General features: G+C 45.9%; 1 protein-coding gene and 1 long non-coding RNA gene across 2 annotated transcripts; one reads left to right on the top strand and one right to left on the bottom strand.

Moving 5' to 3' along the window:
* Positions 1 to 4,743: 4,743 nt before the first annotated feature.
* On the bottom strand, positions 4,744 to 7,323 carry SP9 (Sp9 transcription factor). Its single transcript, XM_039554561.1, is given in 5 exon segments — positions 4,744 to 5,615; positions 5,617 to 5,662; positions 5,664 to 6,207; positions 6,210 to 6,426; positions 7,143 to 7,323. Coding segments are annotated over 5 exon segments (1,599 nt in total). The 5' UTR covers positions 7,164 to 7,323; the 3' UTR covers positions 4,744 to 4,844.
* A 7,495-nt stretch (positions 7,324 to 14,818) lies between these two features.
* LOC104693860 lies at positions 14,819 to 22,113 on the top strand. Its single transcript, XR_752635.2, has 3 exons — positions 14,819 to 14,956; positions 15,663 to 15,738; positions 21,973 to 22,113. It is a non-coding gene; the product is annotated as an uncharacterized LOC104693860 (long non-coding RNA).
* Positions 22,114 to 25,587: the final 3,474 nt, after the last annotated feature.

Raw genomic sequence — 25,587 nt, 5'->3', positions numbered from 1 at the left:
GTGGGGCGGGCGGGGCAGGCCCAGGGCGGTGCTCGCCCGCTGCGCCCTCACGGGCCCCGCCGGCACCGCCCGCGGCGAGGGGCGGCTGCGCGCGCCCGGCCCCGCCCCGGCCCGCGGGGCCTTGGGGCGCCACCGCCCCGGGCCGAGCGCGGCGCTCGGCAGAGCCGACGGGGCCCGGCAGGAGGTGCTGTCGCTCCGCAGATGGAGGTAAGAGCAGCTCCAGCGGTACCGTCATTTATTTATTTATTTATTTTCGTAAAAGCCGCGGAATAGGGTTAACCCTCTGCGGGGCTGGGCGGTGGGGGCCGCGGCGCCGTGAGATGGTTCCCTCAGCCTGGCGGGGAGGGCAGGGCTCCCGGCAGGGACTCCCCGGCGCCGGAGCGGGGCCCGCGGCAGTCCGGGGGCCGGCGGGCAGCTCTGCCGGGTGCTCTCCTGCTGCTTGCCCCAGGGCTGGGGCTGCGTCGGGACGGGGCGGGCCAGCCGGGTCCGTCGGGCGGCTCTCGGGGCGGGCAGGGGCGACGGGGAGCTTCGGGCGAGGGGTCCCGGGCCGTTTTTCGGGCGTGCCGCCCCGCCGGACCCGTGGCTTAGAATTAGCACTGGGCAATAAATTATTGCTACTCTGAAAGTAAATAGACGGGTGACTCCCAGATGGGGCTCCTGCTCGGATCGGTACAATAAATATCCCTGAAGGAAGCTCTCTATTTATGTTGTCATTGATTAATTCTCGCTACCTCATTTGATTTCGATTTAGAACGATTTGATTCTAATTTAATTAGCATGTAATTTGGATGTACATAATTACTGTAATTATGACATTCAGGTAAGGCAGCTTTAGGCTGAAAGGCAGTTTCAAATTTTCTAGCAGCCTACTTTGTGCCGGGGAGCGGACAGGGACCCCGCGCCCTGCCAGCCAGGTACCAATTAGCACATCTCGGGAGCAGCGCTGCCGCGCGTTTGTGGAACAACAGCGGCGCCGAGGCGGCGGCGGCGGCAGAGCCGCGCCCGGAGCCCGCCGCCGGATGCCCACCGGGAGCCGCGCCCGGCCGCAGGTGCGGGGCCGGCCCGCGGGGCCGCGCGGAGGTTGCGGAGCGGTGACCGTCGAGGGCCCGGCCGCCCCTCCGGGTGGGGGCTCAGGGAGCGCCGAGGCCGGGCCGGCTGCCCCGGGGCGGGTGTGCGCGCGGTCGCGGCGGGCCCGCCTCACCCCCACCGTCTCCCAGAGAAGTTCGCGCTAGCCCGCCCGCTCCCCGGGGCCCTGCCGCGCCGCGCCCCCGTCCCGCCCCAGCCGCCACGGTCCCCCGCGCCCCCGCTGCCGGCTCCTCGCCGCCGCCCCCGCGGCCGGCCCGGCCGCGCCCCCAGCCCGCGCCCGCCGCGGCAGCGCCTCTAGGTGGCGCCCGGCAGCCGCCGTGCAGCCCGCGCGGGGCAGCGCCGGGAGCGTCCCGGTGTGCGGGCTCAGGCTTGTTCCTGCTCTCCTTTTTGTAATGTGTGAAGGATGTTATTCCTTGAGGAAATTTGTAGCTAAATTATTCTTACTTAAAATAAACACTTAGCGCACCAATTACTCAAAGGGGCGGGCTGTCTGTTAGTTTCCCTTCATCTGCGTTTTGGAAGGGTGGGAGAGGATCCTGGCGAACAGATAATGGCTGCAAATAAATTACAGCTCCCGCAGATAAAGTTTCCATTTGAATTGAAAGACGCAATTAAGAAGCTGTCCAGGCACGAGATCGGGTGTTTATATATTATCTCATTAGAACAAAAACATTAATGTTACCTTTTAAGTGTAAAACGAGCCGCTGGGTCTGTAACTCGCCGCAGGGGGCAAGGGACACGCTTCCTGCGGACGGGCGACCTGGCGATCGAATGACGTGTAGTAGATAATTTCTCCTGGCATTTTACCTTCTCTCCCGTCTGTGGTGGTTGCTGTCGCTGGCTGGTTGTTTGCCGTGTTTTAACGGGTTCGCGGAGCCGGGTTGAAGTTGCTGTCCGCGAGGTGTGGGAATGGGCAGCAGTAGCTGGAGCAGGATGTAAATGGGAGCTAGGCTCAGCTCACGAGCAAGCCCAGGGTGAGCGGGGCCAAGGCGGCGGGGAGCCCGGCTTTCCCTGTGCCTCCCTTCCCGCCGGAGCCCGAGAGGGCACCCCTCTTGTTCCCGGTGCTCTCCCGCTCTCGGGTTAGCGTCCTCTTACTAAAGAGGTGAACTACTAAAGAGGTGATTCAAAGACCGAAATCAGATTTATTTCTCGGTTCTCCCACCGTTTGTTCGTTAGGTATTTTTGTGTAGAAGTTCCCCAGACCATATAATTATCTCCAACATTTACGAAAGAATGGTGTCATTTATTTTTTAAAAAGGTGACACGCTTTCTGTTTTCTCGGTTAAACGAACCGGCTCTGCGGCCCAGAGCTGCTCCCTTCCTCGTTTCTGGGGAGTCTGTAAGTGATGGACGTTTTCTGACCCGAAGGGGCAAAGGCAATGCAAAGAGGTCCTTGATCACTGAGCTGAGAATTGTAACCCCGGCCTGGCAGCAACTGGACCTGGATGGTGTCCTTTGATGTGTTTTATTATAAATCGAAAACAAAGCTGACTCCTGCCCGGCACCCCGCGTGGGTGCATTCCTGCGCAGCCCCCAGGCCGCCCGGCAGGGAGGAGAGCCGGGTCCCGCCGCCGGCCCGCTCTGTGTGTTACCGCCGCCCGAGCGCGTCCCCCGCGCCCGCTCCCCTCCCTTGCCCGCGGGGAAACCTGACGGCACCCGCCCGGGGGCGGGAGGAAAGACACCTTGCCGGGATGCTTTTGGCCAGGAAAATTCCGGAGCGGCTCCCGGGGAAGGTGCTGTCGGCAGCTGGGATGCGAGGTGCCTCTCCCGGGAGGCTCCCTTCCCCCGGGCCGCGGAACGGCCCGCCGGGCTCCCGCCGCCACCGCCCCAGGGCACAGGCGGTGTCGGCACTGCCCGGCCGCTTTTGTGCAACAGTGGCGCGGAGGAGGTGGGACGCGGTTATTAGTATTCACGGCAGATGTATTTTCTTTAACGCAACGTCTTTATTCCAGTTGGTGGTCGACAGCAGAATCCGTTTCCCGATGCTATTAGCATTCCCTGTTTTATGGAGGATTAAAATATTTGTATTCATCCAATCTGTACCGGGCAGAGTAAATTAACTTTTTTTTTCCCTCACCCTCTTTTTTTTTTTTTTTTTTTTTTAATAACACAATTATCTCATTTAACAATTTGCCTTTAAAAAAATACTGTGGCTGTTAGGTTGGTGGTCAGGAGACAAAGGGAGTGAAAATAATTTTCATTTCAATAATTGCCTTCTGGTCAATTTAACTGTGCCTTATTTTGAAAGAGCCTGTCTAAATGAGATTCCTGTCCCAAATGTGTTCCCAGGCCTTAGCCCAGCCTTTAATTATTCCTGAGTTTTTTTCTTCAGAATAAGACGCTGCACTGAGTAATCACAAAGAAGTCAGAGAGCATCCTTGAACCTTTTCAATAGCAGAGCCACTGATATTCAAATAACATGCAAGGACCATTTGACTGCATGGGGACATAAGCATTTCCAATTCACTATTTGCATAGATCAACTGTCTTTGAAAAGGAAAGGAGCAGTTGTCTTCCATAACATTAAAAAGCCTAGTTATCAAATCAAGTGCTTAGTTTGGGGCTTTTAAAACGTTTACATTTTATCTTAGGTTGCCCTTTACCGTTTGACATGCAAATTTGGTGCAGTTAATTTGGACAATTAAAAGGATCTTCAAGGGAGCTTTGTCACCGAGAATATTCGGAGTTTTCCCCGTGGACCAGCTGAGATAAAGTTGGCCAGAACAAATGATGTCTAGGAGATTAATTAGATATTTGATAAGACATGAATCCCTAATAAGGGAATACAAGGCACAGGGGGCTGCTGTGTGCTCTAAGTCAAAATTAATAACATTTAACAAGATTTTCATTTAGGCATGAAATGTCTTTTCCGGAGTATTGACTCTAGCGATTTATTCCCTCGAGATCACCTCCCAGCCTAGGCAGCCTTGTGGCGCTGAAGGCTTTTAAAATTAAATAAATAGTTCCTCAGCACAGTTTGCCTTCACTCGATTTTGGGGACGGTTTCACCAAAGACGCTTAGGTCTCAGCATGGTTCCCAGCTGTAGCAGGGCTTAGACTCGGTTAAAATTTGTTTGGTTTTTTGGGGGGGTTTTGGTTTGTTTTTTTTTTAAGTAAACCAAAGCAAAGGCGGTTTGAAAAGAGTGAGCAGAGTGGTTCAGTGCGCCCGGCTCGGGGGCCGGTCCCATCCCCTCCCAGCTATAATTGCTGGCTGTATTTTTAATCACAGTGACTGTAAGAACGATGGAAAGGGGTGCGAGGGCTCCCACTGAAAAAGTGACCCCTGCGAGGACTGGGCGGGGGGAAGGAGGGGACACGAAGAAGAACAAACCCGTGAGTATATTGTTCAGAGTCCTTTAATAATACCAAAATGAAAATATGTCAAGATTTTTTCCATACAGATAAACGCATTTAATTTCTTTAAGAGACCTTAACTTATGTGTGTTTGAGTGAAGTGTTAACTCAACATTTTAAATATCTTTTACATATATACTGACTTCCACAAAGTGCATCAGAAATTTAAAATTAAAAAAAATTAATCAGAACCCCAAAACCTCCCTGAATTTCAGGAATTCACCAATTAAAAAAAAAAAAATCCCCAAACCCCCTATCAGATCAACATTTACAAGAAAAATAAGGGAACACGATCTGGTTTTCTTTTTTTTTTTTTCTGTTTTTCTTCTTTTTTGAACCCTATTTATACAGATGTTTATGAGATACAGAGGGACCGTCTCAGAGTTGCAGCTGTATTTCTCACCTTAAGCCTCTCTTAGGATGCTTGCCTTCCAACAGAAAGAGAAAAGGGAAACGGAAGAAAGTGTCACTCGGTACCCACTGGCCGGGCGGGACGGGGGCCGCGCCTCTCTGGCCCCGCCGTCCACCGGCCCGCCCCCGCTGCGGTCCGGGGCGCCGTGGGCGGCGGGGCGGCTCGCGTCCCTCCGGCCGGCGCGGGGCACAGTCCGAGCGGCTCCGGCGGCGCTGCCCCTAGGAGTCGCCGGGCCCCGCGGTAGGTTCCTTGCCCGGTCCGCGGGCGGCGGCGCCCACCCCTCGTGCAGGATGAGGTCGGGGGACTCGGAGCGCGGCGTTTCCAGGTTGCTGGCGTCCGTGTCGCTGTCGCTGCCCTTTTTGCCCCCGCCGCCCCCGTTGTGCGTTTTGATGTGTTTGCTCAGGTGGTCGCTGCGCATGAAGCGCTTGTTGCAGACGGGACAGGCGAAGCGCTTCTCGCCCGTGTGAGTCCGCAGGTGCCGCTGCAGCTCGTCGGAGCGGGTGAAGCGCTTCCCGCAGAAGAGCCAGTTGCAGACGAAGGGCCGCTCGCCCGTGTGCCAGCGCAGGTGCGCCTTCAGGTGCGAGGTCTTGCCGTACACCTTGCCGCAGCCGGGGATGTGGCAGCTGTGCAGCCCCTTGCGCCGCAGGCTGGCCCCCGCCGGCCCCAGCCGCTCGGCCTCCTGGCAGTTGGGGCAGTCGCAGGTGGCGCGGCCCGAGTAGCGGCGGGCGGAGCGGGCCGAGCCGCCCCCGGCGGCGGCGGCGGCCGGCGCCCGAGATCATGGCGCTGGCCGCCGCCACCGCCGCGCTGGCAGTCCGTGTAGGAGGGCAGCACGGGCTTGAAGCCCTCCTGGGTGAGCAGGTGCTGGCTGGTGGAGAGCAGGTGCGAGGCGGCCGTGGAGCCCAGGCCGGTGGAGCTGAAGGCGGAGTGGGTGAGGGAGCTGAAGTCGGGGTTGTAGGTGCCCAGTTGGGAGTGCAGCGAGGCCTGGGGGGCGCCCGAGTGCAGCGAGCTCTGCAGCCCCCCCGCCGGGTTCTGCACCTCAAGCCAGGAGCTCGGGTTGGTGTGCACATCCCACCAGGAGGAGGCCGCTCCGTTGGCCACCTCGCCCGCCGAGAGCGTGGAGTGGAAGCCCGACTTGTACCAGGACTCGTAGGGGTGTGCCATGCCCACCCGCGGGTAGAGGCTCTCGGCCGCCGAGCTGTGCACTTTGGAGATGAAGGCCGACTGCCCGCCGGGCTCCTGCGGGGACACGCCCGCCGCCGCCGCCGAGTTGGAGAAGAGGCCGCCGTAGTCGCTGCTGAAGGCTGAGGAAGTGGGCGAGGTGGAAGCCAGGCAGAAGGCGCTGTTGGCGGTGCCGTGCCACTGGCCAGTCCGTTGGAGCCCCTGCTCGTGGCCACCGTGAAGCCCGAGAGGCTGGAGCCCAGGTTGCAGCTGGAGGTGGAGCGTTTCCAGGGGTGGAAGCCCCCTTTGGCGAAGGCGCTAGACTCGGGCAGGGTGGTCAGGGGACTAGTGTTGCCGATTTTGTTGCAGGTAGCGGCCAGCATGGCCAGGGGAGTCGTTCCAAATCTCGGCTCTTCCTGCGGGAAGAGACAAAGCCGGCCCGTCAGCCTAGCCCTTGCCACCTCGCCAGGCTCCCGCGGGGACACGGCAGCGCGGGTAGAACCGCGGCTCAACGAATGGTACCGCGGAAAAGTTTTCTCTTTATTTTGGAGGAAGGCTCCAGCCCTGCCACTCTCGGCACAACTCGTTTTCCGCCGGGGACCGGTCTGATCGCTCGAGAGACTTACATCGCAAGCGGGTCCCGACGGAGACAAGCGACACGCGTGTTCCGAGAGGGCTGCTCGAGCGTACCGCCGTTAAACCAAAAATCCCGTGGGAACGAAATGCGGCGTCTCCTCGAGCAGCCGTACAGGAGCGACGGAAAAAAAGAGATGGCAGCAAGGCGAACAGTGTGCGGAGCCTTCCTACCGTCGCCTCGCGCAACGCCGGGCTGGCGAAAATCTTTGGAAACCGAGCGTAGTTCTAGTTAAAAAAAAACAAACAAAAAAATCCCAAACCAAACCAACAGCAAAACAAAAGAAAGCAGAAGCAGCGCGGCTTCTCTCCGGCCCAACGAGTTTTCAGGCTAAACTCTTTGGGAACGACCCGATGGGCAGCCCGCAATGAAATCCCCCGAGGCGGGCCGGGATCGCCTCCCATCCGCGGGTCCACGCGATTTGCGCAAGGGCAGCCTTGCGGCGGCAACGACAGCTTTTCCAGGGGGAAGCGCGAGGAAGCGCGCGGTGCGACTTACCCCGAGGATAGACGTAGCCATAGCACGTCCGTGGGCTGGGCGGTGGGGCGGAGGGGACGGCGCTCGGTGAGCGCCCCGCGCTGCCCGCGGCCACTAAGGACACTCCCGGCGCGGCGGGGCCAAACTCTGCCTAAGTGCGGGCAGCGCCCGCTTTGAAGTACCGCTGGAGGCGGCGCTCGCCCAATGAGGGGCCCGGGCGGAGCGGCCGCCGGAGCGGCTCGGCAGCCAATCAGGCTGCGCGGAGGTGCCGGGCGCCGGGCGCGGGGGCGCGTGCCAGTCAGGCGCGCGGAGAGAAAACTCCCGCTCCGGCCCGCGACGGCGGCGGCCGCGCCGTCAATTACCGCCGGCCCCGGCGCCCCGGGCCGCGCTCCCGCCGGGCCGCGACTCCCCGCCGCCCCCGCGCCGCCTGCCCGCCGGGGAAGCGGGGAGAGCCGCAAGGGCAGGAGTCGAGAGCTAGGTCGCGCCGGCGGAGGGCTGGTGTCCCGCCTGACGCCGCTCGCCGGCGCCTGTAAACTGTGCAGGAGGTGTCCGATGCCCCGCTGCTGGTGTAGTCACCTGCGATCCTCGCGACCCGTAAACCATACCTGTGTCGCCTTTATTCAACAGGCCCTTTGCCTCCTTTTCTGGCCATTTGGGAGCTGTCCGTGTTGGATACAAATAACCTAACAGCACCTAATGACATTCTGGGAAAACACGTTAAATTTTTTTTTTGTTTTCATTACTAAATGCTAGAAGTGATTTCGTGCACAACGTATTTCTTACTTCCATTGCAAAAGGAACTGAGGAGGCTTTGTGGTTATATAAAGTGCCAAAAAATTCTAAAGCCAGGGAACCGCCAGACATCCCTTTGCTCTCGTACCAGGGCGGGAGAGGGGACGAGGGGCATTTGACCTCCTGTCTCTTAAGACAGAGGATATTATTTTACAGAGTAATCGCCAGCAAAGCAAAACACTTTGAAAGTCAAATTCGCAGCCTGCAGCACGTTTTTCAAGCCTCATATACTCCCGTGGAAGCAGTGCTGCTAATGGCAGAAGGCTTGCTCCCTCCTAGCAGTGCTAGGGCGCTGCTGGAATAAGCCTCCCTAGCACTTGCCTGTGGCCTCTGCACTGTGCACACTCCACGCACCCAGTGAGCGACAGAGACTTTACCTGCTCTCTGCATGTGCGAAATGTAAGTCCAAACCTCGGCTCCTCAATGTCTTGCGAGCTAGTCCCTTTGATTTGTAATTATTGGAGGCTTCTTAAGTAATTGGCTAGAGCTTGCCCGTACTGTGCCCGCGGAAGATCAATAGGCGTGCAACTTTTCATCATCGCGGTCGGCTCTGTGAGAATGGGAATAGGAGCTTTTCCCCTTCCTTTTTGCCGTTCCCAGTGCAGCTGAGTACAATTCTGAACCAGAAATATGATGAGTGCGTTCAAGCAACGCCGGGCCCTTGCTCTGCATTTCAGTCAATATTTCCTTCTTCTCGGTGCCGCCTCAGCCATCCAGTGTAAAACCTTCTAGCAGATGCAAAATAGGCATCCCTTAGGAGCAAGATGGAGAAACCGGGAATTTATGATTTCGCTTTCCTTTACATGTTTTTATATATATATATTTTTTTTTTTTTTTTTTTGTATGTGTGTGTTTAAATAAGGTGGGCATTGCGTTTTCTCCTACACTGTGTTATGCAACCTACAGGACGACTGCCACGCTAGGAAGGATGTCCCTGGAGATTATCTTTTATTTAAACGTCTAAGGCTATTTTCAAAGGGCGCTCGCCTTTTTGTTGCCGCGTATTAAACAGAGTCGGGGCAGTAGGAGAAAATACTGTTCTGCCCTTAATTCTTTCCACATTGACTCGCAGCCGGCGCAGGGGTCCGGGTAGAGCATGGCAAACCCTTCCTTCGAAAGGTCTGCCCGGAGCAGATCCTGAGCGGCGGCTGTACCCAGGGGGGCTGTAGCGCTCGGCGGGTGGAGGCGGCAGAAAGGCGGTGGCGGGGGGAGCGACATAAGCCCCGCGGGTGAGGCAAGGAGTCCGACAGGGGCACCCGGGAGCCGTCGCCCAACAGGTGACTCCTTCCTTCCCTCCTTCCTTCTTTCCTTCCTCCTTTTCTCCGGGGGGGGAACCCGCTCTTTCCCTTCCCAGGAGCCTGCCGTGGTGGTCGTCAAGTGGCAGCGCGGCGCTTCTGGCCAACCCCAGGGCGGTGGGGGGAGAGGGTCTTTCCTCTCATCTTGTGGAAAGTCATCAATAAAATACGGCTGGAAGGCAGATCGAGAGCGTGACGTTTAAAAATGTTGCCTCTACATCAGCGAGTAAAGGCATCCGCTGCCCGCTTGCGCTCCCACAGCAAAGTGGGGATTCTGCTGTGCCTGAAGACTGGCGGGTGGCTCTGCCTGCCGCACATCCATCTCTTCGCCCCTTTGTAGTCGGAAAAGTAACTAAAACCCGCAGGAACGAGGCAGGCGGTGGAAAGGCTGAGCGAATGGCGGCGGAAGGGGGAACGCTGCTAAAATCTTTAGGGGGTCAAGTATTTTCTGACAGATTTTTTTCATACTCCAAAAATCGAGTTTTTAAACAAAGATCAATGTGTTATGCTAAAGTGTTGAGCTGACTGTTAAAACATTTGGGGGGATAATGACAATGTAACAAAGGCCTGGTTTGGAGTGAATCATCACCCTTTTAAAAGTTAAAGCAATTTTCAGGAGAATAGCTTTCAGCAAATGCTTTACATTATTCAAAACGGCCAAATAATGCTCTATTATAGAGCCTGAATGCTGCCAGTCAGCCCATAAGTGCAATTTGTGCAAAGGCTCGGTGCCTTATCTCCACTTCTTTATAAAGAGGTGAATATAAAACAATTTCTTCCAAACCCAGACAGAGAGCACGAAAATTGCTTCCCTTTCTGCAATCAGGGCAATTTAACTGGAGTGCAATTAGCACTATTAAATGTCGATTCTGCATAAACAAATCTGACTAAGAAGCGAAAGTGGGGTGAGAACCTCATATAAACTGAAACTGATTTTTTAAAATTATGTATCCGGGTCCTTTACAATTGATCCGTGACGTTTTCATCTTGGAATATATTTACATCATAAATACATTACAGTTAAATCAACATAAATCTAAAAAAAAAAAAAAAAGAAAATCTCAATATGAATACTAATAAAGAATAGCCTAATTAAATGCAACAGTTCACTTCCTTTGAACAATATTGTTTGCCATCTTCTCTCTACGAGTGTCTTTTGATCTGTGCAACTACTAAAGTTGCTGTCTTTAGGAGGTAGAGCTGGGAAACAATTCGTTCATTACAGATGGTTGGGAAGCTCCTGGGTTTATATTCAAGAGCATCAGATGAAATGGCTCGTCTGTTCAAAAAGAGCTCTGGGAAAGAGCTGCCAAATATTTTCCAAATAAATCGATTTAGCAGCAGTTAAATGTAAGGTTGCTGTACAATCTCCCCTGCTTCCTAGGAGGGGCACGGAGTTTTACCCAAGGGTGTTAGGGGTGGGAAGGGGGCAAACCCTTCCAAGTTTAAGAGAAGCAGCCTAATTTTCTGCCAAACAGAAGGGATGTGGGCAGGAAACAGGCAAACTGCTCATTGCCGAGATAAATGATTGCGTCCTGCCAGATTTTTTTTTTTTTTTAGCAACAGTTCTTCCGTGCGAAACCCCCTCCCCCCCTCAATTACACTCTTCATTTACGTGGTCTAGAAACCAGCATTGATTATCAGAGCAACTCAGAGGGGTACCTGGTGATAAATTAATAACTTCAGTTAGGAAAAGGCTTCCCCGCTATTCTGCCCAAGACTAGATACTACAAGGGGGAAGGATATATAGAGATAGTGTTTAAATACAGACCTTGGTGCCTGTTGAGTCCACTGAATTCTTTCCACTGCAGAGTTTTTAATTTGTGGGTAAAGACGAAGTGCAGCTTTTGATTAGAAGGAAATCTTTTATAGCTAATAAAAAGGGGATGAACGCTGGGATCAAATAGATCATGGAAATTAAATGAAAATTATGGCACTCTCCCACAATTTCTGCTTGATCTTTCATATGATGTTTGTTACATGGTGCACTCCCCTCTCCTCCTGCCCCCTGCACACTGAGCCCCGAGGTGGAGCATCAGGCTGGGCTTTCATCTTTTCCTCGATCTTTAAGGTGACACTATTTAGGAGTAGCAGGGAGACCCATATTATCCTGTGTTTAAAAAATCTGCACAATAGTTTCAGAAATCCTGTCGCCTACTGAACGCAGTCAAAAGCGTGTCTGTGGAATTAATTCTCTTCCGCTAAATTTATTTGGACCGTGTATTTTAAAGCTCCCTTGTTCTGTTTATCTCAGCCGGAGACACGTTAACAATTCAAGGGAAGACTAGTGTCAAAGGAAGGAAGGTGACTGCAGACTGGATGATGATTTTAATTACTACAATTATTGGGAGATTATTCAACAGCATCATAGATTTGTTTTCTGCCTTGGTAGGAAAGTCTGAGGAACATTGTGCAAGAGCATTGTACGAGGATTTTACCTCTTGGTTCACATGCTTTCCAGTGCTGTTACGATGCATAGGTTAGGCATGACAAGCTCAGACTGCAGCAGGTTGGAAATTCAGCCAGTGCTAGCGTTCAGAAAGCTTTCTTAAAACGCAGGTGTTTCTAAATAGAAAGAGTTTAATTAGTAAACGCTTGCACCCAACGTTTATAGAGCGTGAAACCGCCTTTCCACCCAAGTCCATTAAAGCAGCTCTGCTGACTCGGTAATGAGGTGTGTGCGGTGAGCAGGGCAGCGGCGGCTGGGACGGCGAGCTCGGCGGTCTCTGGCAGCGCCCGGCCCGGCCCGGCCCGGCCCGTTCGGCTCCTCCGCCCCGCGGCTCCCCCGGCGGCGCCGGTCGGGGCGCGGGGAAGCGGCAGCGCCGGGCGGGCGAGCAGGGGAGCGGCCGGGTGCCTCACCGGAGCAGCCTCACCGCGGAGGACTCCTGTCCCCACATTTCTCCTAGCATCCCGCTTCCGGTACCCTCCTAGCTTTTCATACCGCGTTTTTAGCCAGGCGTGACTCAGAGTGTTGATTGTGATTAAGCAAGCTGTCTATCTACAGATAGAGATATGTGGCAGCGTAATAGGCAGGATGATTGACATTACAAAGTTCCCTTCGGTCCACAATGACCAATAAATCCTCCTGCAGCTTTTGCCATTTAATGAATTGCTGGTTTGGTAGAGGAAAATATGCCAAACCCCCGTTCCTGTGTTCCCTTCTCCCCCCTCACCCTGTCCTGGGATTAGGGCAAGGAAAGAAGGGGAGCCGTTCATTATGCTCTTTCTGTGTTCTGTAATTACTGGAACTCAGGCTTAAGGTGAATTTCAGCTCAGATCATGAACCATTTCACGTTCAGATGCAAGCTTGCAATACTTTCCTAGTGGCAATTAGGAGCCTATTACAAGCCATTAGATTGATCAATGTACCTTAAACAATGTGAATGATTTATATGGCAGAGAAAAAAACCTTCTTACATCCATTGTACTGTTCCAGCGACCAACCTGGCCCTGTGTCTCCATTCATCACAGCTTTAAACAACAAAAGCAATTTATTTAGAAAAACTTAAATGCAAAGAAACAGGCTCAGTTCTTCGTCATGTAGGGCATCTGAGCTTTATCTCTTTATTGTCAAGAGATGTAGGCTGGAAGAATTCAGATTTGTGGGGGAAAAAGGGAGGGGTGGATTTGCTGGTTTCCAAATTGATTAATTCACCTTGTACCTGAAAGAAGGAAACAAAGAGATCCCTGACTACTTCCTAAAGAAGACACTAATCTGCTGTGCATACGCAACACAAGGATGAAAGCAGTGGTTTACACATATATTCAACAAAGTGTTTGGTTAGATTATTGTAGCCTTTTAATGACAGCAGGGACACAGAACCACAATGCCTGGAAGTTCCAAGACAACTAAGGAGTGGAAAGCAGGCTGGGATGTGCCAGCTGATGGAGGGACAGGGTAGGTGCAGTCTTCTCCACCACGGATGATTGTTCTAACCATTCTACAACTAAGAAACTACAAAATATCAGCTGCTATGAAAGCCAGAGCTGGTACCCTGTAGGCCTTGGGTCTGTCTTTGCCTCCCTTCAGAAGACCCAGGGAACCTCTCACACCTGGAAAATTCCTCCTAGCTCCTGGCAACCCCAGAGAGAAGGGTTGGGAGAGACTGGTGACTTTGCGCTTGCCACCAATTTGTTAGGGGGATAGAGATTCAGTTCAGACGGAACAGGACCATGATTTGCTATTCATTGAACAGATGCCCTCTGTTTCTTGCATTTTCCTTACCTTTTTGCTAAGCTTATTCACCTTGATACTTAGCACTCCAAAATTAGTCTTCTCTATACATACCAAGTGACTTAATGAATCTTTGGCTTGGCGTTAAACAGTTCTGACATGCTCCAAATTGAAACTGCTGAGAAACAAAACCCCACACATGTGAACTAACTAAGCCATTCTTTAAAATGCGACTTTAATGGGACCAGTGTAACTGGTGACAGTGTTTGTTAGAAAAAAAGCCAAAACATCTGTAAGTCTTGGTTCAGCTGGAAATTTATTTTGGAATATCATATGAGAGAGAATGTTATTAATTTAAGATTCCAATTATTATTTGTGTTTCAGCTACAATCTGGTCTCTGGAAATTGCTGCAATGCTTGTCAAAAGTCACTGTTTTATCCCATAATTTTCTGCAAGGATGTAAGCATAGAGCTCCTCAGTATCAGTGCAAAGAAAAGAAACAAGGGATGGGTGTTAAGTTCTATCAAGAGATACAGCTCTTTTACTACAAAACGTGGATACAGCCATTCCTGATTTTCAAAGTTGTCCATATAGGATTGATAGTATTCACTTATTTAGTTATCAGCTGCTTGCTTTCTTGCTAGAAAGGATTAGTAAAACAAAATATCAACCATGTAAAACCAAATGATAGTTTCAATAGGAATAAGAGCTGTCCTCCCCCTTCCCCAAAGGAGATCCCACATAAAGAAGAGCATTTATGTTGAGAGAAGACCATTTCTCTTCAGTCTGTCACATACTAAACCCAGTTCTTCCCTTTCTTGTAGACCCTACGCTATCAAGAGCTTAACCCATAGAATCAGCAGTGTGTCCTGCTTACCTTAAACTTGTTTTTTATCATGGAGGAGACATCAAAGAAGAATAAAAGTTCTGGAGGCCTCTTTCAAAGATTTTGTAGAGATTGTCCATTTAGTCACATTGTGCTTTAAAGTCCTTTTCCTTTTCCAAAGCTTTGTATTTGTCACTTTGCCCAGGAGTGTTGCTGGGCCAATCTCCTCAGGACATGTTCTGGCCTTCCTCTACTTTAAGTATTGCTACAAAAACAGTCTACTTGAAGGGATTTCTGCAATCCTTAACTACACATACACAAAAGCAGCCTATGCTTCCTAATATGCTGTTTCAGGCCCTTACATTCCAATCTGGCTTGCATTGCCCTTTAATTATCTGTCTTCTTATTGTGATCAAGTGAATTTTTACTAATCTCCACATTTATTGTTAAGGTAAATAGATGCTGCTTTTAATCAGTATGGAGGGCCAGACCAGTGCAGTTTGAAGTAACTTAAGTCAACTATAAAGGGTTCAATGTGTGTATAATTACAGAGGACGTCAGCTATTCACTCCAGTCTAATCCAGTGTCTCTTTAGAGACAGGCCTCTTCCTTTCCTCTGCTCCCTCTCTCACCTGATTTGCTCCCAACTGCTCCGCAAAGCCAGCAAGAAGAATGCTGTGGAGGCCAAGCCAGCAGCAGCCCTCCTGAACTTCAGGCTGGATTAATTTAGTGGAATGGAACTCCTAGGTGAGTATAAGCATACAGGTGCAATGTAACACCTTCTTCCAACAAAAAATTGCATCTTGGCCTCGGTATTAAATGTGCTATTATCACAAGAAGCTGGAATAATGCATGCAGTCACTTTAAAAGAAAGCAGGTTTCCTTTGCGAGCATACTTATTATTTCAATAGTATTTGAGAACTAGTTTAATAGTGGCCACGTTGTTGCTTACTAAAATATATTTGAATTTAACACATATATATCTAGGTAGTTTTTCTTAATTTTAGTTTGAATTATTCCTGAAGTTCTCATTAAATTTACCATTTGTAAAGGACAGATTAAATGAAAATGGCTTTTAGAAAAATAGAGCTGGAAATTATTTTGACCTTTGTGACCTGGAAGAGGTGATAATTTGCTGCAGCACTAGATACTGGACATATCTGACATTTTAGGTATTCCCTCATAGTTCCGGACCTTTGTACAGATGAACTCCACCTGGGACAACTCAGCAGTCAACTTTTTGTTACCTTAATGTAAATGAGAAGACTACAGCTGTCTTAAGCAATCTAGGTGGACACCACCAATGGAAAATTAAACTTGGGCAAGGGCAATGCTAAGAAAAGAATGTCTATTATCCACAATAATGCTCCTAACATTTTCTAAACAGCTATTACCTGTGTCTGTCCATAATTGTCCTTGTTACAGTAACATTGCAATCTTTCTTTCTGAACAGTTACAGAAATTTCTCTCCACTGACTTTTCCGTATGTAAACAACCTATACAGCATCTTGTAATGTAAAACAAATGTGGTAAGTAGGTTCCACATTAAAAAATCATTTTGAGTGGAATGTCTGAAATGCTCAAGGGATTTTGTGGGGGGAGGTTAGAAAATACCACCACTTGCATTCAGTTTCCAAATGCATTCCCATATATGCAGATGAGTGTCAGTAGGACCTATGGAGCACATTGCTGCTGAATTTGGATTGTCACTGAGAACAAATAACTCACTTTCTCTTTTGCAAAATGATGCAAAATAAGCTGTAGTGGATTTTTGTTATCTAGTATTTCTCATGGCTTTTACTGCACATGAACATAACTAAATTTTTATATTGACAATAAAAATATTTGTCTATTTAGAAAACAACATGACTGCAAAATTCCCAGTTACGGCAAAACAAATAGAAGCAAAAATCTCTATCACCACACTCCTCTATTTGTAATCTTTTTAGATCAAACATGCTAGTTACTCTCATTGAAATGTGATTCTCTGTCGGGGCAGACCATTATACACCTCAGAGGGATTGAAAGCAGTGAAACAAAATGCAAGTTTCACATTTCTAAAATCTCATCTCCATATTAAGAAATAGGATGTTCACAATTCCCATGCAGTACTTAACACAGTGTAACTTGATCCTCCATGATATATTTTGGAGGAAATTTAAAGCTCCAAGGTTTGTTCACCTGCGACATGTACAAAAATGTGTCCTGTTTGTCTGTTTTTTTGTACACATCCTGGCTGAAAGCACAGCTCTAAGAGGAAGAGCAGGCGGTGTCCTCCAGCTCTTTCCTATTATCACTGTACATACATCAGTATGAAAAATCAAGCAGCCAGACCTTCCAGCCAGTACCCAATATGTTATGCACTAACTTCAAAAGAGACTTTATCTGAGTGAGGATTACATGCTCCTTCAAAGTAAGATGTTGAAGCTAGTGCACACAGAAACTTGTGCTTGTTCAGAGGAAATTTTCTAAAAAAGTGTAAAGTGTAAAATACTTTGGAAGGCTTTGGAAAGATATGTTGTATGATGCTTTAACTCCAAAAACTGTTTTGGAACCCTCTTTTCCCAGCAGTGGGAGGGAGTGCTGATTTCCAGAACACAGAGAGGCAATACTGCATTTTTCCAGGGAGTAGCTGTGGTAGCCACAAATTGACTAGCCACATTCCCTGAAGCAACAGGAGCACAGGAACAACTCTTTGTGCCAGAAATGCATACTGGAGATGCTACAAAATGTGTTTTATTGCCATGTGGAGGATGGGCTGAGCCCATATTAAACTGGATGTTCTAATGGTGTGCAAAAACCTGCATTATCTGGAATTTTGCAGCTCCAAGACCGAAATTTTACAAACACTAATTCTTTGCAGATGGTGCATTACCTTACTTACAAGTGTGAGTGTCTGCACACTCACACGTGTAACTGCATAAGGGAAAGGGAGGGGATTTCTGTAAATAAACTGCTTAAAAAGAAAACCAAATAGTCAAACTAACAGCTTGGTAGTTTGATATTAAATTGCCTATTGTTACAGTATTTTTCAAATAGCTGTTACCATAACAACATATTTTTTCTTTAAATTTTTTTAGCTGTTTGGAAAAAAATTCTTGCCAGAGTTCTTCCATAATAGCTTCCATTAATAGCACTGTCTTCTGTTGGGGAGGCCGGTGCTGATGTCTCCTGCTGTCACAAGTCACTCACACATCTAGCAGATGTTTTGCTTGATAAGGCCAATTTGAGCTTTATAGAACACGTTGTGGTTTTTCATCCATCCCCAAAGAGCAAATATCAGTTAGGATGAGATTCCAAACGGATCATTTGCTAGAAGACAAGGCACATGATACTTGTCAGCAGAATGTGACCCACCCCTGAAAAACTATCTCAGACTGAACTGTAAAGATTCTCCTATAACAGAGCAATAGTGTACCAAGCACCAAGAGACAGACCTTGGAGCCATACATATAACAAGAACAAAAAATAAGAAAAGGGAAGGAGGGAGAAAGGAGGTAAAAATCCTTTAGGAGGCCAGTATTTTTCTCCAATTCTATAGCACATATATTACTAAATTCTTAATGTAAATGCTATAGATGAAAGGGTTTTATCTGTATCAAACAAAAGTAAAAACCATTGGAAAAAGTGAAAGAAAAGGAATCCACTTTTAAACATTGATGCTGCCCCAGCAACACTGGCAATTTTATTTTGGATTCAAGTAATATGCATGACTAAGAAAGAATCGCTCTTCTAGCCCCTCCACACACTTGAATGTGGCAAACATGTCCAGATTATTATATTTAATAATTTGTCTGCTAATACCATCTTGTTTCTGGAAACAGAGACAAAACTATTTATTTTTGCAAGGCTTATTTTATAATCAGATTTTTTATTTTATAATCAGCTAGGACCATATTTTAGTGTAAGTTGTTTGAGTATTTTTTTAAGCATTTAGCACAGAATAAGAGAAGGTTCCATGAAATACTTGAATGCTATATAAAATTTCTCAGAGGATGAGAAAATATTACTGTATGTTATTTCTATGTTAATTACCTGGATCAAAATGAGTAGCAGCTAGCCAGCCCATAGGGCATGCTACTTTTCTAGAGAAGGTGTGCAGCTGTGTCCATCCAGATGTGTGCATATGTGTGCACCTGTGTTTTCTTTGTACTAGCTAAATAGAATATTTAAAAATCTTGAAAAGTAAAAAGCGTTGCTAAACAGTGTACTTTAATTTCGGTACTCTTTTACATAAAGCTACATTCACAAGAGTAGTTTAAATTAATTCCAGATAGGACATTCCACATTTGTACTGGTGTAAATGACATTGCGAAACAAAATGGTTATCTGGTCATAAGGCTCCAATGAGACTACTGCCACAACATGAAATCTTCTGTTTAGCTTGTGAAGGTATAAAACATTTCAGTGAACCTGAAGACAGCAGTGTTGAAAACAGCATCACAAATCCTGTTGCTCTGTTTAAAATTCTGAATAGGTAGGGTGAAGTTCAGATTATTTTTTTCAATGTGTAGCTGAAAATATTTCTGTAAGTAAATTATTTCCCCCCCACATTTCAGTGTATTTAAAAACATACACACATGGACGTATTTCCACTTTTAGGAATGCTAGTTCCAGTTTTAAGAATACAACATGTCCAGCATTAGTCTGTCTGCTGGAGTTTCTGGTTTAGCAAGAGAACTGTATCGGGTTGAACTAACACATTTTGATCACACATGATTTGACATAAAAAGGTGAAAGTGGTACTACAGATGCCTGCAGTTTGATTGATAATGTTAAGAATGTTCATCCATACATTGCCCATTAGATTTGCTCGGCTGAAGTGAGGTTACTTAGCCTGAGATCATTTCATACAGGCAATAAATCTGAAGTTTTGGAATCAAGTGACAAGTACTACACGCTCCTCTTTTATGCTCCGTATTGGTTGGATGTGAACGTAAAAAGTGTTAATGGGATGCATTAAATTTATTAACAACAAAAGTCTCTTGCATTCACACCACTCTGCTGTAACTAGGATCGAGAAGACAAGCTTTAAACAAAAAGAGCTTTCATACCCTGCTCCAGGAGTGTGACCAGTCATGGTAGGTTGCCCTTGGGCTCATAACTACTGAGAGGACTTTTGAAATGGGCACTATTTGAACTTCTGAGCATGGTCTATAACCTTGCTTAATAATTACATCAACTGCGACAGTTTAATTCAGTGTAGGTATCTAAAACTATTCCCGAAATTAATAATACGCATGCTTTATATCTTATGCATGTCAAAAGCTATAAGACAAGTCTCATCGTGGAACTTAACGATTTTAACATGACCTTTTAAATAGTCCAACCATTTAAAACAATTATATAACATTTTTTATCCAATTTTTAAAACAAAAAATGTTTCTTTGTATTTATAGGGTTGAATATAGTTAAGTGACCTCTACAAAAACTTCCTCTTTGAAGTGTTCTCTGAAGAGATCTTCAAGGAAGTTGAGTGCCTCAGATTGTGATTTTGTAAGGTTTTGATGCTAGAAAATTGTTTAACAAACGGCTCCAAAATATTGAGATTTTGATTAATAACATACAGTGTCATGGTATTTAAATAATATAAAGTTTGAAATCTAACATGTGGTAGAAGAGTATGTGTTCCACATGGTTAGGAGAATGGGAATGGGGGCATACCAATATCTGAGCAGGAGGGAAATAGTTCTACAAAGCCAATTAAACTGTTGTTTAGGAATATATTAAACTGTCGTCTCTACTTGCGCCAGAACTTTTCCCCTAAATTCATGGTTGAAGAGGATGTTTCTTCAGCAGAATAGGGAGTTGGGGATACTGTTGCTTTGTTTTTCAAATGTACATACTGTATGACTCCGCAGAACCCTGGATTTGGTTAACATTGACTTCTCAGCAGAGAACAGTTTTGGAATATTAGCCTAATTTCTTAGTATAGTAATATGTGAATAATATAACTCAGGGAATCTAGTTGAGTGTAGCAGTCTTGAAGAGCAATGCTCACACTGAAATCAGTCTTAGGGCCTCAGAACCTTTCACTGTAGTTAAATTCCTATAGAGTTTCATACTCTTCTCAATGCTGAAACTTTACTCATAAAAGAGTACACTGCCAAAATAAGTTTTACTCGGTCTAAGGAAGTAAAGTACTACTGTATTTGGAGTCTTTCCAACGACAGGACTTGAACTAATGTTAAGAGATGCTGTACTAGCCTACACTGAGGGGTTAACTTAAAAATCCCACCTCATTTATACCCTCATTACCACTAAATTAGGATCGCATCTAATCCCATAGTAATTATATATTAGCTATACATGTTAGCTCTAGAGTGAGATCTGATGTTTGCATACAAGTATTTATTTTACTAAGTGAAAAGGAGAAAAGACCTACCCAACTCTGGCATCATACATCTATACCCCATTTGCATATATACCTTTTAAATTCTAAACCAGAAAAATTTTGTAACTTTAATTTCCATTTTGGGGTAAGACAAAAAGGACTTTAAAAAAGGCAAAAACATTGGTTTGGTTTTGTTTTTTAAATTAATTACAGGAGCAAAATGCAAATTGAGTAACTATTTGATGTGAATACATTAACATGAGAATATTCAAGTTGCCATTTACCTTGCCATTGCAATGCTGCAACTGTCCAGACATAACACTGTTGGAAGATGAAGTGTACCTGCAATTCTTATTGATGCCAACATTTCTGTGTTTTTTTTAATGGTTGGAAGTAGTGGGTAGCCACAGAGATGTACAGTGGAAAATATTCATAACCTATCTTTCTGAGCAGTTTTGCATTCGATCTATCAGTTTGAAGGAAGTACTTCCAAATGCAGTTCTCTATTAGTGATGGGAAGTGGTTGCAATATGAATATGCTTTCAGCAGTGCACTATGTAAAATGGACAATGAAACTAAAGTTATTCTGTCTTCAGATCAATGTAGGCATTAATCTTAAAAATGTGAAGAAAATAGCTCATTCAGCAAGCCCTACTAATTATGTCTAGCCTGCATTTGCAAATTGTTTAATTGTGGATTGGTATTAGTAAATATCAAGGATTATTTTGCAGTTGTTGGAATCAACATTAAAAATAGTCTCAATTTAATCTCTTTCAGAAGAGTTGAAGCTAAATGTTACAAAACTAAAATGTAAATAATGAATAAGAGTCTTATAGCCGAATTATTATCTAATGACTGGAATCTAACTTCAGAATCATTACAGAACAACTTTTTTAGTGTTCATTCACCCCACCACGGATATAATTTAATAAAGATTTTAAAAGGACATTTTAATAAGCAGGAATATGACAAATCTTTGTGAGTTAGGGTTTTGAGACTGTAGATTACCATCTTTAATCTCAGCTAAACAGAAGATAGTCTCTTAGAATTCTTAAGAACAAATACATTTTAGTTAGATTTTTTTTTTCCCTAAATATTTTTCCTGGGTGAATTTCCAGTCTATTGATGCACATACCTACCACAGCTCACAGTCTGTTGCAATTTCAAATTTCAAAACTAAGTAGGCTGGTATTTCTTCAGTTAGTAATGCTGAAAGGTGCATACTGAAAAAGGAGGAAACCCCTAAAAGCATTAAAATATCAAGTATTTTCAAAATGCTTAACTCATGCAGTCTTCAGGAATTACAGAAATTTAAAACTGCAGTACCGAAGTTGCTGACAAAATGCTTTTACTAGTGAGCTCTTTGTCATGTATGGGAAGGCTAATCAAAGTCTGAGGCAGCCTTGTTGTTCAAATTTCGTCTTTCCAGAAAGACTGGTCTCTGAGATACTGAGGCTGAGATGCTGAGATACTGAGATACCGGATTTTCACCTGATGGATTGTTGATGAGACTTCACCACCAAATCCTCACAGTGTGTGAGTTACAGAGCTGGTTCTAGGCAAGTTCAAGTTAAGCTATTTGTATCCATGTCACTTTGGATGTGTCTTGTTTTGTGAGCAATTAAAAAATATAGGTCATGTTTTGTACTCTGGAGATATTGCTGTTTGTGATTCTCTCAAAATTTAAACATTTTGCATGCCTCAGACCACTTGCAGGGTAAATGGAGTCCCCTGCTGAGTAGCTAATAGGGGAACTCACACTTTCAAGAAAAGTGTGTCTAATAGCAGGGGATTACTATAAATCTCCTGGTTTGATGTACACCCTCACTTAAATGTTACGGGAGTGGCTTCAGTATCCTACAGCTTCTGCATCCCACTTGTAGCTGCAGCCAGGCATATTTACAAATTCATTGAAGGCAGAAATTTTTAAAGAGGAGTTATCAGCTCTCCTCAGAGATACCAAAAATCAAAAATTAAGTAATCAGTTTACCTTTCTTCCCTCCTTCAGAATGCTACACATGCTTATTATTTTCAAGTTGAGGTCACAGCTCTGGAGGATTTTTGAGTTCTGTGATAGTTGAATGTGGACTGCATATATATTTATTTGACTTTAAGCAGAGAAAGTAAAAGAAGTAAAACTACTTTTGAAATTAATTTATAAACTCAGTGCATTGCATATGTTGGATACTAGATAGTATTGATATGAAACTGACCTCTGAAGTAAGAAAAATGTCCAACCAGAAAATATTTGTTTGGTAAATATAATGATTGCATTTGTTCATGTTATAGTCTTGGACATAGCATCTCCCAGGCACTGTTTGTGATTCACAGACTGCTGATTATTTCCAAAGGAATCTCTGGGAATTTTCAGAAAAACTAAGTTCATCCACAGAACATCACTTGTGCAATTAATGGTTTTCACTAATTTTGTAGTTTCCTGAACACTAGAGAAGCTTCCTAGATTTTCTTTTCTAGGCCAAAGATCTCTCGAGCTTTGTCTGTTTCCTGAAAGCCCTTGCTTGGGTGTTTCTAAGACAGCTTGATGTTCCTCAGCTGGACAGAAGGCATTCAAGCAGGTGCTAAATGTAATAAAGCTAGGTAAGAGAGCCATTGTGTTTAATTGCCTCACAGCTGTCAGTCTGATAGCAGACATAGCTTCAGTTCTGTGGAGGTTATTTACCTCCCTGTGTTACCACAGCAGTGAAGTGAATACAGGTACTGGTGACCATCATTCTTTCCTGACTGAATGCTGTTCTTAGGCATTTTGTGCTTCACAGTACACCTCTCCAGAAAAGTGGGAATCTTAAGCTCAAAAGACTCCTGAGGCAAATAGTATTTCAGTCTCATTGAAATCCAGTGAGGCACCAAGCACTGAACAAAAACCCCACAGAAATTACAGAAGAAATAACAGGAGAGACTTGAAATCACCTGAATCAATAGGAGTTCTTACCCTGCCTTGCAGATAGGTGAGTTCTCAAATATTGCTGCTGCTGTTGCTAATTCCCTTGAATATGTGATCCATGAGACTGAAAGTGAACTGATAGGATGTTTTCTGTGTTGCCACACATGAATAACTCAAAAATATGCAGAAGATATAGGCACAGTATGATTACTGGTTTCCTATGAGGAAGTCTGAGCTGGTAAGTGTATTGAGGTTTCTGTTGGGTGGACTTTCAGTGACTCAGAATCATCCTTGATTATTGAATGCCTTTAAAAGTAGCCTGTGTTTCGCTGGGACCATGCAGCAAACATTAGCCAACATGAGAAGTGTCACAGTTAATTGTAGTGAAAATGGTTAACTTTATCTCAGATTCATCTGTGAAGTCATCTGGATTTTTATTCAGTGAAACATGAAATGAATGTGTGAGCCCCTGTTTTTGTTCTGAAGTACACTTCCTTCATTTTTAGCTTATTTTTTACAATGCGAATCTTTCTATTTTTTGTGTATTTTAATTATTCTTTTGCTTTGAAAACGACATGGTTTGTCTCTTTGCATAGCAAAATTAAGAATGTCATCATGACATTCTTAAATTGGGGAATTAGGGAAAACAACTTGGATACATTGAAACATTTTATAACTTTTGTTTTCTGTAATAGAAATTGAGGTTGATAGGGACAGTAGTCACCTACTATTTCTGCTAGTACTACTCTGAAACAAAGAATGATGAGGACTGGAACTTGCAGATTCAGAAAGGGCAAGTATGTTTCCATTCTAAGAGTTAAGAAAAGAGAAGCAATCATTCAAGTTATTATTTAATGATGGATTGAAACTTGCATTTGAGAAATGACTTCATAATTTATCCCAGATAAAATGAAAAGAGAAGTACCTTTTACCTGGAAGATAAAAAAATAGTAATACTATTCTCAACCATCTACTTAAGAAAATTGGGTATAAATTGACATAAATTGGTTATTGAAGCAGAGGTACCACTAAAACTGTGACTGATTCTATTAAGTCTTCTCCCACTTTGTGCTGCAAAACAATCTTATCTTCTTATTAGAATGGTTGGGGACAGCTCTGTGAGTGACTGTAGATTTCTTTTCCAGAATCTGTAAATGTTTCAGATGCATCTGTCAGGCCATACACCAGTTACATGTTAATATTAGCCAAAAATAATGACACTTCATTGTTACTGAACTAACATAACACAGCTATTCAAACTTGGCCACCTACCTATGCATTCCAATCTACAAAACACTGTGAAGGAAGAAAACTGAAGTGGGATCATCATACATATCATAAATTAGCAATCTTCCCAAGGCTTTTCACTGAACCAGCAGTGCAGCTAAATAGCTGTCACGGAGGCACCATGTTCACATTGTAAGTGAATGGCGTAAGAAGAAATCATTAATACAAACATTATTAAACAGTCACTGATTCTTTGGAAGATAAACTGAGAAGGACATAAAAGCATTCTTAGCTGTATCAAGGCACTGAGGTAAGGAGTGTCAATTATTGAAAGCTGCTTGAGTCAGGACCCCGAGTGAAGCATAAATGCATGAGAACCTTTTTCCACCTGCTGAGGAGCTTGGCTGCCTGTGCTCGGGGTAGGACTGTCACCTGGGATCAGGTGCTGTGAACAGACCTGTGAGAGAGTCTCACTGGGGACTTGTCTGTGCTTGAGAGCTATGTTTACACTCAGGTGTGATGTTGTAGGTGTGCCACCCCCTAGTTCTGTCACCTTTTGTGAAGATCACGTGGTCTGATATCCTGTCTATTTTCGCTTGGCTACCTGGCTCGACAAAACACACCTGTTTTGTCACTACTGATTTTTCTGGCAGTGAATGATTTGTGGCTAATCTTGGTTGCCATTGCCAAACCTGCTTTGCTCTTTTTGCTTGGGTAGTACGGGGAAGCTGTTCCCACTGGTCTTGCTTGCACCCTTTGTGCCTGGTTGGAATTCTGTGGGTAGCTCACCTGCTCCAGGCCACCAGCTGCCCTGGTGAGAAGGGGACAGTGTTTTCCAGCCCCTGGGTGGTGAGCTGGAGCCATCAATTGGGGCATTTCATGTTTGGCTTCCTTAGAGAACTTAAAGGAATTTTG

The sequence above is a fragment of the Corvus cornix genome, chromosome 7 (genome assembly GCF_000738735.6).
Source record: "Corvus cornix cornix isolate S_Up_H32 chromosome 7, ASM73873v5, whole genome shotgun sequence".
Lineage (NCBI taxonomy): Eukaryota > Metazoa > Chordata > Aves > Passeriformes > Corvidae > Corvus > Corvus cornix.
The sequence above is the reverse complement of the archived record's forward strand: the minus strand, read 5'-3'. Positions and strand labels throughout refer to the sequence as shown.